The 13,011-nt window shown below is 39.2% G+C and overlaps 1 protein-coding gene across 2 annotated transcripts; it reads left to right on the top strand.

Annotated features, from left to right (window-relative positions):
* Positions 1-8,964: 8,964 nt before the first annotated feature.
* On the top strand, positions 8,965-12,079 carry E12A11 (PEBP (phosphatidylethanolamine-binding protein) family protein). Of its 2 annotated transcripts, none has more exons than XM_078575876.1 (4): positions 8,965-9,288; positions 9,370-9,419; positions 9,529-9,569; positions 11,439-12,079. In XM_078575876.1, the coding sequence occupies exons 1-4, from the start codon at positions 9,094-9,096 to the stop codon at positions 11,657-11,659; spliced, it is 507 nt and encodes a 168-aa protein (XP_078432002.1). In that variant the 5' UTR covers positions 8,965-9,093; the 3' UTR covers positions 11,660-12,079. The 2 variants fall into 2 exon arrangements, with proteins under 2 accessions (XP_078432002.1, XP_078432001.1); XM_078575875.1 differs by having other exon boundaries at positions 8,996-9,288; positions 9,370-9,431; positions 11,439-12,073.
* The last annotated feature ends 932 nt before the right edge of the window (positions 12,080-13,011 follow it).

The following is a 13,011-nucleotide window of genomic DNA, read 5'->3' as shown; positions in this document are numbered from 1 at the left end:
ATGAGAGAAATTCCCTGGCTTCTTAAGACAATGCCTCCTCTTCAGAAATTGACATAAAAAGAGAGAACAACCGACGAAGATGAAGTATAATGCACGAGTATATCAGACAATTATATCACATACACACCAAAAATAAGAAAATATAATAATGATATCTAAAGATGTTATAATGAAGCAATTGCAACTCCAAGGTATAAATCTAAGTGAGAACAGATACACCTACAGAGCAGCCAATAATATAATATAGTTTTGTGCTTAGAATGAAGACCTAGAGCTGGAGGACAGATGACGTTTTGTCATGTGTCATTTTAAATTTTGTCATCTGTCATTGTCCATAGTGACGGACGGATGACTAATGGTTGGATTGCCTTCATTCATCATTAGTCATCCGTCATTATTGACGAATGACGGATGAAAAAAATGGAGATGAGATGACAGAAATAACGTATGACTATTACCGATGACATTGGCCCTTGCTCACTGTCATTGCCCACCCCCCCTCCCGCGCTCCCACCACCTCCCCCCCCCCTCCAACCGTTTACCCCCCCACCCCCCCGTTCGTCACGCTCTGCCCACCTCCCTCTCACTGTCGCTGCCCACCCCCCCCCCCTCCCGCGCTCGCCGTCACCCCCCCCCCCCCCCCCCTCTCAACTCCACCCAAGGTATTGAGCAGCATATTCTGTGTTGAAAATTGTATCCATTCAGTTTGCAGGAAGGTGCATAGTGCTGAAAGTTCTTATCCACTCAGTTTGCAGGAAGGTGTATCATGCTAGTATCACAGGCGCGAATGATGAGAGTAGTACCATTGCAATCAAATTCAAAGAAAAAAATAAGGTCCTATAAGATCTACTTTGCGCACATTGCCAGAGGGAGAATGATCGGCCAGAAGGTCCAGTTAACGCAGAAACCATTGTTCTGGGTGTCTCCCCAATCGTCTCTGAGCCTTGTTTTTTTAGTAAGGTGGTGGAGAAGATACTCGATAACAGGGAGCTAGAGTTCTACAAGTGGGACAGCAATCTCTCTCTGCTGTTGCAGAACATTGGGGAGAACTTCAACATTGTTGCCAGTGTAAATATCTATCTCTTGATATAAAACTGCCAAGATGGTTTCGGGGATCTCTAATCTTGGTAATGGTGTTGTTCTTCTGGTTCTCCGCAGGACTGGACGTCAGAATCAAAACAAATATTTTCGACACAGAAAATATTTTGACAATCTATTTTGACGGCAAATATTTTTGACACAGCAAACATTTTGACAATGTGTATTTCAAATGACACAGCAGAATTAGAAAGAAGTGAAATTTTTTACTTCAACAATCGCTTATGGGAAGAGGTAGAGAGGCGAGAGACAAAGAGAGGGAGAGAAGCAACAACCGCACAGGGGAGAAGAAGGGACAGACAGAGAGATGGAGAGAGGCGAGATACAGAGAGTGGGAGAGAGTCAACAGATGAAGAGGGGGATAAGGAAGACAGACAAAGGGGGGAGAACGGCGACAGATGAAGAGAGAGATGGGGGGGGACGAGAGAGAGCAGCAACAGACGAAAAGTCTTCGTGAGATGGGGGGGAGGGGGGCTCAAGGATGTTCTGTCACCATGATGTCCATTCCGTTCCATTTTATTCATTGGAAGACTGACGGAATGGACGAATGACGTACTTCTGATGATGACGGAATGATGACAAAATGACAGAAATTTTTCTGCCTGACGGAAGACCATTCTTTTCTGTTCCTCCAGCTCTCCCCCTGTGGTCTTTAACAGCGGAAATATATTTCCTCTGTGGTCTTCAACATTGGAAATATATGTGGCGGGCAAGTCAATCACACATTCCAAATCTGGTTCCATGTTCATTAATGCAATGTATTCATTATAGTGCATGTTTGATGATTAAAATGAAGTTCATGTATAGATAATCAGATTCTGCGAACTATGATGAGATCATAGTACTATATCACTAATTATTTAGCATGTGCTCTTAATATTCCTGTTCAACCACTATCCGATACGGACAACAAAATATCCAGATAGAATAGAATTATCTAGCCTCACAAATATGATGAGTATGACCGGTCTTGTAGCCATTATTGTTAGACACTAATGATAGATGATAGGTAACAATGCTGACGGAATAGAGCTTGTCATAATCAAGGAGGAGATTTGACATGCCATGGCCTGCATATATATTTCTACCCATTACACACAAATATATCCCACTACAACTCATCATTCCATACATCCCTTCCAGTGTACTGAAGTTGATAAGCTGAATTTTACTATAATTAATTAGGTTTATTTACTATAGTTTTTTTATAATCGACTTATACAATAACATTTATAATGAGCCCTCTAATTAAGATGTAGATGATGAGTAGAGAAGTTGTGCGCAAGGAGGCATAGTTCAAGGATTTATTTCAAACTATTTAGAACTAGGTTTTAATATATTTAATCTTGATTATATCTGATCTTCAGGGAAGATCAGATCTCCATGACTAAATGGAGATGATCTCTATTGATTTCCCTTCTAAACAAAGGGGATCCTTGGAGATCATAAGGGAAAGAATTGAGAATAAGAAGGTAGATAAGATGAGAAAATATAGAGAGAATATAGGTCCTCACTTTGTTAAACCTATTCCTCAAAAAGAAGATCTAGAATCCATTGTGAAATGAGATTAGGAGAGCACTTAATATAAGGTTTTTAAATAAGAAGTGTTCGCGAAAAATGCAAGGATTGACAAGAAGTTCAGGGAAAGATAATCTAATCTTTAGTATATTTTTATGTATGTTAATACAATTTAATCATTAGCTAACTTAGTTCTTGAATCAAGATAAGGGTACTACATTTCACCCTATTCTATACAATTTAGAAGAACAAAAATCAAGATAAAAGAAGAACAAAACTAAAAAAATCAAATAAAAGATCAAGATACATTTTCATTGAAGGAGAGCTCCCCTTTGAGGGTAGACTATAGAATCCAAGAGTAAAATAGAAAGAGATAGAAGAAAGAGAGGGAGAGAGAGAATTAGGAATTAATGCAAAGGGTAGAGAGGTAAGAACATTTAATTTTTTCCCTAGGTTTCCTTAATTTTGTGTGTTATTTATGACTCTACTGGCCACTCCATCCACACGATGGAAAAATAATACAATGAAGAACTAGCCCTCAAATTTGAGTTCAATCTAACGGCTTGATCTTCAAATATCAAGTTTAATCTGGAGCAATGTAAGGCATTGGATTCTTTTTCCCATCTCTCTCCCCATGAAATTTACAGAAAAATCTATCATTTAAAAAACCTCTCCAAAATTTTTTTTGACTCTGAACTTTGATTATTTGGATAAATGCCCTCAGCTTCTTTATAACATTCATTATGTCTCTCATTGCACCTGAAAATTTACAAAAGGCCCTCTATTCTTCCTAAACAAGTAAAAATACCAAAAATATTGATGAAATTAGATATTTGTTCCTGAAAGGGCCTACCTTATGGGACTTGCAACCAATATCAATATTCAATATTGGTTTGATCCCAACACTCATGCAACCTAGAGTATGTTCCTACCAAACATTGTGTTTTGGTATGAGTAACACCTTCATTACTTGATAGAAATAGACTTGTGTGTAATCCTGGAGTATAACCCAACCAAACTAAATGGCTCTCTATCGCAGCCTTGTGCCATAATATAGTACTTAGTACCACGTCCTAAATAAGTGAGCCTAGAGTGGATTCCACCAACCACACTTAAAGAGATATGGATCCTAGGACAATAACAAAGGAGGACCCCCCTTGAGTTCATCTCTCTCGCGCTGAAAAGATGCATTCCTAAAGTATATGCATTGCCTAATTTCAAAATTTCTATTCATATAAAATAAAGTACCTCTAAATTTATTTTTTCCTAGATTCTTCTGGAATTAAATTGACATTAAACAATTTAAATTTTAAAATATTCATTTCAGGAATCAATAAAATAATATTACGCATTTTATAGAATTTTAAAATTTTCATTTCATCTCAAAAATAACTAAATTAAAATTTATTTTATAAATAATAAATATTGTACTTTTCATGAAAATGTATTTAAGTCCAACTATATAGATTTTCATAAAAGCTTTGGTGGCCAAGAGGTATTGGCCTAATCTCTGATTTAGACATCAGACTTTGATTTCCATTAGACACAATAAATTATTTATTTTTGTAGCCAACTGGGCAGGTTCTAGTCAACCACATAGCTTATGTGTCCATGTGACACCAATGTCGATGTGCCATGTGTGCAAGATAGCTATGTAAACCAAGTTGATCACGTCATGGTTGTGTAAGTACTCCTTAGAACTGATACATCCAAGATGTCTTGTGGATGGATTGTTTTACTTTGACTATGACCTGTGAGTTCCTTATCACAAAATTCTATACATTCTCAATTCTTGTGCATCTAAAAATTCAAGAAGACAGTTGAGTGTTCAAGACAAATGATGCAATGTAGTCCTTGGCCAAAGTAGTGAAATATTAGAGAAGTTTTCTCCAATATTTTTTTAACACATCAGTACTCATTCTGATGACAAATTAGGGTTTGACAGTTGGTCATACTCTAAGTCATCCTAGGATTTGTATGTGGATGAGGGATGATACATACATGATAAACCAATTACAGACATGTTCCATAAGTGATTGGACACCCACTGCATTGTACCTTCTAGAGCACGAGGTGTAGTTTGACACCGCACAAGCTTGAGACTCGACAGGCTTGAGACTCGACCAATCGATTGGGTTGTATTCAGCCACCAATAATTAATACATATGATGATATAGTTAATTAATTTAGAACGGCAACAAAGTTTATTCCACCACAAGATCCAATAACTAGATTGATACATCGGCCTGGTCACACACAAATGGTCTTTTACTCATCATAAGAAATCTAATGCTTGGGGATATTAATGAATAATAGCCACTATGTATAAATAGGAAAAGACTTTGAACGAAACTCACCTATGCCAGATTTTTTCACAGGGATCTTCCCCTCTCTCTTCTCCCCTTAGATTCTCCCCATTCCTGATCCAATTAGGACATTGTTATGACAACGACAGAGGGTCAACGGAGCTTTTCATGGCAAAGGAGGAGCTTTGTCGTATAGAGGATCACATGGTTATATTGAGAAGCTGCACACTTGAGCAGCTGTACTCATGTGACTTGGGGATCCAAGAAATCATGGATGAGATCCATGTAAGAGTGATTTGGTTCATTATTTTTGTTGATGTCATTTGAATTTTGTTTAAGCCTTCCAAAGTGAATCATTTTAAGTTTTCATTTATAGCATGGCCCTAGAACCCAACATACCAGGGGTCAACCAGAACGGTACCAAACACCATGTGCAAGATGGTAGTTCAGAAAGACGTTGTTGTGATAGCCATTTAAATGACATCATGAAGCAAGGATCAGTTTCCATCAAGCAATATCCTAGTAATATCTCCCTAGAGGGAATCACCAACAATGTTACCATTGAGTTTATGCCATCGGGTGCGGAAGCTGTGATAACAAGCTTTGCATGAGCATGAAGCCTCCTAGATGAAACAGGCAACCATCTTGCATGAAAAGGAAGTCACCAAAGAGAAAGCATTGACCTTACTAAGCAATAAGCAGTGAAGCCGTCAACGAGGAAGTATAAACACCATCTACACAATGAACGAGTGACATTGTCATACAAAAAACTCTATTACCTATCACTGTAGATCTGATACTATGTCACCGTGAGGTGTGGATGGCTTAGAGATAAAAAGAGCAGGATATTTCATAAGAGGTTAGTCAAATAAAAACCGACTTTACTTGGACTACAATGTTCTATGGGCATGGGTTTGACATGGCCGACTACAAGTTACAATAGTTACTCTAACGGTCTGATGTGTCTCAAAAGTCTCATGCTCGATACACGTCACCTTATATAGTCGTAACCATAATATTATGTTTTATACAATCTCGTTGGTTTTATGAATATAAACAATCCTTGTCTTCATCTGTCTTTACTTAGTTTATTCCATTTTTGAAGAATATTAAAAGGTGTTAACCGCTAAAAAATTCATGTGTGGGTAAAGATCTGTCTCAAATTCCAGGAACCCCTAAATTTATATCAATAAAAAATTAAACTAAAACAAGAACAAGATAGATAAGGAACATAGATATAATAAAATAACCATAGATGGAGAAGGGAATCACAATAGGAAGTTTTATACTTGATTGAGATGACCCAATTGCATCAAAGACACATTTATAAAATATAAAATAGAATGGTTGATTAAAAATAAGCAATTAACGTCTTCACATAAAATGACAATAGAAAAAACCAGGATATGAGCTAAATTTCATAATGATCCACAATCAACCCATGCAGTAGAAAAAAATCCACTTGGTTATATTGCAGTAAATACATATAGATGAATATGGATAATACACAAGTTTAAATAAACCATAATACATCATTGTAATCTAGGGTAAAATTGACCTTATAAACATGAAGTCAGAATGTCAGTGCATTGAAAGATTACCAGCCTATCGTAAGGTGGGCCATTTCAGTCTCTGTTTAATATTATGTGAGGCATGCAACATTACATGACATGTAACCCTGAAAGAGAATGATTGGGATAAATACATCTCATCAGACTATATTCCTGGTTTGATCAGTACATAAAGGCAAATAAGTGAGTCATACCCAGGTTGTACCTTAGGTTACAAAACAAAGCTTCACTAAGAGATTCCATATAACTATCAGCTGATCTGTGCTTATGGTTTTAAATTTGATATCACCTTTGATGAAATTATCTTTATAGAAGTGATGCTTCATTTGATTATGCTTTTTATGTGTGTATGATTGGTTTATTGTCCAAATTTATGGTACTTGTATTGTGACATATAATTGAAAGTTTTCAAACAAGAATCATAATCTCTCAAATGTTATTTGGATCAAAGTGTGGCCGAACAACATATTCTACTCACTAAAGAGAGAGAGAAAGTGAAAGAAAGAGCAAGAGAGCAAGAGAACAAGAAAGAAAAAGAGAGAGTAAGAGAGAGAGAGAGAGAGAGAGAGAGCAAGAGAGAGAAAGTGAGAGAACGATTGAGACAGCGAACAATAGAGAGAGAGAGAGTAAGGCAAATGTAGAGATAGAGAGCACGAGAGAGTTAGAGAGCGAGAGAGAGAGAGAGAGAGAGGTAGTGAGAGAGAGAGTTAGCAAGAGATAAATGATATAAAGAAAGAAAGAAAGAGATATAAGATAGAAAAAATAGAGTGAATGTGAGTGAAAAAGAAAAAGATAGAGGAGAGATAGAGAAAGTGAGAGAGTGTGTTAGAGAGTGAAAGAAAGAGATAGAGAGCAAGAGAGAGATTGATAGTGAGACAAGAAATAAAGAGATAGAGAGCAAGAGAGAGTGCGAGAGAGAAAAAGATAGAGAGCAAGAGAGAGAAAGTGAGAGAAAGAGAGAGAGAGAGAGAGAGAGAGAGAAAGAGAGAAGATAGAGAGAGAGAGAGAGAGAGTTAGCAAGAGATAAATTATAGAAAGAAAGAGAGATAGTTAGCGATATATATATATAGAAAGAGAGAGAAATAGAAGAAGTATAGATAGAGTGAGAGTGAGAGAGAAAGAGAGAGAATGAGAGAAGATAGAGAGATATATATATATATAAAGATATAGATGGAAAGAGATTGCAACAGAAACACACAGAAAGAATGAGAGATATAGACAAAAAGTGAGAGAAAAAGAGATAGAGAGAAAGAAGTGAGAGAAAATGAGATATAGGGAGAAAGAGAGAGAAAAGGAGATATAGGGACAAAGTGAGAGAAAAAAGAGATATATAGTGAGAGAAAAAAGAGATAGAGAGGGAATGTGAGAGAAAAAGAGATATAGAGAGAGAGTGAGAGAAAAAGAGATCGAGAGAGAATGTGAGAAAAAAGAGACATAGAGAGAGAGAGGGAAAAAAAGAGATATATAGAGAGAGAGAAAGTGAGAGGAAAACTCTATATAGAGAGAGAGAGAGAGAACGTGAGAGAAATGGAGGTAGAGAGAGAGAACGTGAGAGAAAAAGAGATATAGAGAGAATACGAGAAAAAAAGAGATAGAGAAAGAGAACGTGACAGAAAAAGAGATACATAGAGAGAGAGAGAGAGATGAAGTCAGAGAAAAAGAGATAGATAGAGAGAGACTGTGAGAGAAAAAGAGATATATAGAGAGACTGTGAGAGAAAAAGAGATATATAGAGAGACTGTGAGAGAAAAAGAGATATATAGAGAGACTGTGAGAGAAAAAGAGATATATAGAGAGAGAAAGTGGGAGAAAAAGAGACCATATAGAGAGAGAAAGTGGGAGAAAAAGAGACCATATAGAGAGAGAAAGTGGGAGAAAAAGAGATACATAGAGAGAGAGAGAGAGAGAGAAAGCGATAGAAAAAGAGATACAGAGAGAGAGAAAGAAAGAGGTGTAGAGAGAGCGAGAGAAAAAGAGATAGAGAGAGAGAGAGAGAGAAAGTGAGAGAAAAAGAGATATATAGAGAAAGAAGAGATAGAGAAAGAGAGAGAGCTAGAGAGAAAGAAAGAAAGAAAGAGAGAGAGAAAGAACGAGAGAAAGGGAGAAGGAAAGAAAGATATAGCGAGAGAAATGGGGGGAGAAAGAGAGAGAGAGAGAGAGAGAGCAAGGGAACCAGCGGTCTCACTGATAGTGACTCACTGATAGAGAGATTGACTTGGATAAGATAGAGACTGAGAGAGGTTGCTTCGGAGAGAGAATGTAAATGAGAGAGAAGAGAGAGAGAGACAGAGAGAGAGATGTTGAATTCGATAGAGAGAGAACCCGCGGCCTTGGGGATAAAGATCTAGAAGGTAAATAGAGCTAGAGAGAGAAACAGAGCTAATAAAGAGATCCAATGGCCGAAGCCCATGCAACCTAGGCCAGAGCAACACGTGGCAAACCATGGCGTAGGGCGTGTCCACCCCCCTTTCTACAAACCCCTCCACGCGTCCTCCAAATACCCTCCTCCTTCTTCTTCTTCTTGGCTTCGTCTTCTTCTTCTTCTTCTCTTCGTTTTCTTCGCCGAGAACCAACCCGAATTCGCTTCATTTGCTTTGGCCATGGCGACCCACGTCGACCCGCTTGTCGTCGGCAGAGTGATCGGCGACGTGGTAGACATGTTCATGCCCACCGTCGCCATGTCTGTAAACTACGGCTCGAAGCACGTCAACAACGGCTGCGACGTTAAGCCGTCGATCGCTGCCGAGCCTCCCACAGTTAACATCTCCGGCCACACCCACGATCTCTACACGCTGGTTAGACTTTGATCTCTCTCGCCTTCTTCCGGTGATTATAAATCTGATATATTTTCTTCTGTTCTTGATTCTTTTGAGCAGGTGATGACGGATCCGGACGCGCCGAGCCCAAGTGATCCGACCATGAGAGAGTGGGTTCATTGGTAAATTCGAATTCGAAGTTTTTTTTATATTTTTTTTTTATTTGATTTGATGTTGTTGCTGGGTTCTTCTTCATCGAGATTTGTTGGGTTTGTGCAGGATTGTGGTGGATATGCCCGGAGGAACTGACCCGTTGCAAGGTATCTTCTTGTTTGTCGGTTTCCGATTCTTTTTTGTTATTGTTGTTCTTCATTTTGTGCTACTTAGTCTTCTTCTTTTTCTTATTTTATTTGGTCACCTCCACCGACACCATCATGAGGATCATCGTTATTTTCTTCTTCTCCATAGTTATCATCATCATTTCTTTTTCTTCCTCATCTTCCTATTTTTCATCATTAGCTTCTTACTATTCATCATCGTCGTCGTCGTCCTCCTCTTCTTATTTTTCATCATTATCTTCTTACTATTCATCAATCATCATCATCATCATCTTCTTCTTCTTCTTCTTCTTCTTCTTCTTCATCTTCATCTTCTTCATCATTATCCTCTTATTACTCATCATTATCAATAATTTTTCTTATCCATCATCTTTATTATATCCTATTTATTACCGCCATCATTATCATATCATATTCATCATCATATCATCATCTTCTTCTTATTCTTCTATTCCTTTGTCTTCATCATCATCATCATCGTCGTCGTCGTCATCATCATCATCATCATCATCACTTCTCCTTACTAATCATCTTCATCACTATCTTCTTCTTACTAATCATCATCATCACTATCTTCTTCTTACTAATCATCATCATCACTATCTTCTTCTTACTAATCATCATCATCACTATCTTCTTCTTACTAATCATCATCATCACTATCTTCTTTTTACTACACATCGTCATCTTCGTCGGCATCTTCTTCATCATTATCCTCTTCTTTTTCATCATCGTCGTCATCAAATATGATGTCTTATTCATCATCGCGATCATCGTTTTCTCATATCTTATTCAACATTACCATCAATATGATATCTTGTTATTTTTCATCATAATCATCATAATGCCATATCGTGTGCTTCATCATCGTAATCATCATAGCGCCATATCTTGTTCTTCATCATCCTAATCATCATAAGGCCATATCTTGTTTGTCATCATCGTAATCATCATAATGCCATATCTTGTTCTTCTTCATCGTAATCATCATAATGCCATATCTTGTTCTTCTTCATCGTAATCATCATAAGGCCATATCTTGTTCTTCTTCATCGTAATCATCATAATGCCATATCTTGTTCGTCTTCATCGTAATCATCATAACGCCATATCTTGTTCTTCATCATCGTAACCATCATAATGCCATATCTTGTTCATCATCCTAATCATCATAATGCCACATCTTGTTTGTCATCATCGTAATCATCATAACGCCATATCTTGTTCTTCATCGTCGTAATCATCATAATGCCATATCTTGTTCTTCATCATCCTAATCATCATAAGGCCATATCTTGTTTGTCATCATCGTAATCATCATAATGCCATATCTTGTTCTTCTTCATCACAATCATCATAATGCCATATCTTGTTTTTCATCATCCTAATCATCATAATGCCATATCTTGTTTGTCATCATCGTAATCATCATAATGTCATATCGTGTTCTTCATCATCATAATGCCATATCTTTTTCTTCATCATCATAATCATCATTATGTCATGTCTTGTTCCTCATCATCATAATCATCATAATGTCATATCGTGTTCTTCATCATCCTAATCATCATAATGCTATATCTTGTTTGTCATCATCGTAATCATCATAATGCCATATCTTGTTCGTCTTCATCGTAATCATCATAAAGCCAGATCTTGTTCGTCATCATCGTAGTCATCATAACGCTATATCTTGTTCTTCATCATCGTAATCATCATAATGCCCTATCTTGTTCGTCATCATCGTAATCATCATAATGCCATATCTTGTTCGTCATCATCGTAGTCATCATAATGCCAATATCATAATCATCATCATAATGGTGTTCTTGTCCACTATACTGTCGGCAGGGAGGGAGCTGTTGGAGTACATGGGGCCGAAGCCGCCGGTGGGAATTCACCGGTACGTGTTCGCCTTGTTCCGGCAGAAGGGTCCGTTTCCGCCGGTCCCGCCGCCCGTCCCGCGCTCCAACTTCTGCACGCGTGACTTTGCGGCCCACTTCGACCTCGGCCTCCCCGTCGCCACCGTCTACTTCAATGCCCAGAAGGAGCCCGCCACCCGCCGTCGTTGACCGCCACCTAGCATTCTCTCGCTCTCTCTCTCTCTCTCTCGCTTTTTCTCTTTGTCTCTCTCTCTCTCTCCCTCTCTCTCTCTCTCTCCCTCTCTCCCTCTCTCTCTCGCTTTTTCTCTCTGTCTCTCTCTCTCTCTCTCTCTCTCTCTCTCTCTCTCTCTCTCTCTCTCTCTCTCTCTCTCTCTCTCTCTCTCTCTCTCTCTCTCTCTCTCTCTCTCTCTCTCTCTCTCTCTCTCTCTCTCTCTCTCTCTCTCTCTCTCTCTCTCTCTCTCTCTCTCTCTCTCTCTCTCTCTCTCTCTCTCTCTCTCTCTCCCTCTCTCTCTCCCTCTCCCTCTCCCTCTCTCTCTCTCTCTCTCTCTCTCTCTCTCTCTCTCTCTCTCTCTCTCTCTCTCTCTCTCTCTCTCTCTCTCTCTCTCTCTCCCTCTCCCTCTCCTCTCTCTCTCTCTCTCTGTGTGTCCTGTGTGTCTCTCTCTCTCTCTCCCCCTCTCTCTCTATGCTTCTCTCTCTCTGTCTCTCCCTCTCTCTCCCCCTCTCTCTCTCTGTGTCTCTGTCTCTCCATCTTCCTCTCCCTCTCTCTCTCTTTTTGTCTCTCTCTCCATCTTCCTCTCTCTCTCTCTCTCTTTTGTCTCTCTCTCTGTCTCTCTCTCCCTCTCTCTCTCTGTGTCTCTGTCTCTCCATCTTCCTCTCCCTCTCTCTCTCTTTTTGTCTCTCTCTCTCTCTCTCTCTCTCTCTCTCTCTCTCTTTTTGTCTCTCTCTCTCTCCATCTTCCTCTCCCTCTCTCTCTCTGCGTCTCTCTCTCTCCCTCTCCCTCTCCCTCTCTCTCTCTGCGTCTCTGTCTCTCCATCTTCCTCTCCCTCTCTCTCTCTTTTTGTCTCTCTCTCTGTCTCTCTCTTTATGTGTCTCTCTCTCCCTCTCTCTCTCTCTGTCTCTCTCTTTATGTGTCTCTCTCTCCCTCTCTCTCTGTACGTGTCTCTCTCTCTGTCTCTCTCTTTATGTGTCTCTCTCTCCCTTCCTCTCTCTCTATGTGTCTCTCTCTCTGTCTCTCTCTTTATGTGTCTCTCTCTCTCTCCCTCTCTCTGTATGTGTCTCTCTCTCCCTCTCTCTCTTTATGTGTCTCTCTCTCCCTCTCTCTCTTTATGTGTCTCGCTCTCTCTCTCCCTCTATGTCTCTCTCTCCCTCTCCCTCTGTCTCTCCCTCTCTCTCTCTCCCTCTCCCTCTGTCTCTCCCGCTCTCTCTGTGTGTCTCTGTCTCTCCATCTTCCTCTTCCTCTCTCTCTCTTTTTGTCTTTCTCTCTGTCTCTCCATCATCCTCTCCCTCTCTCTCTTTTTGTCTCTCTCCTGTTTCTCCATCAT

Source organism: Wolffia australiana, chromosome 5 (assembly GCF_029677425.1).
Source record: "Wolffia australiana isolate 7733 chromosome 5, ASM2967742v1".
NCBI classification, from domain to species: Eukaryota; Viridiplantae; Streptophyta; class Magnoliopsida; order Alismatales; family Araceae; genus Wolffia; species Wolffia australiana.
This window is presented reverse-complemented; position numbering and strand designations above follow the sequence as displayed.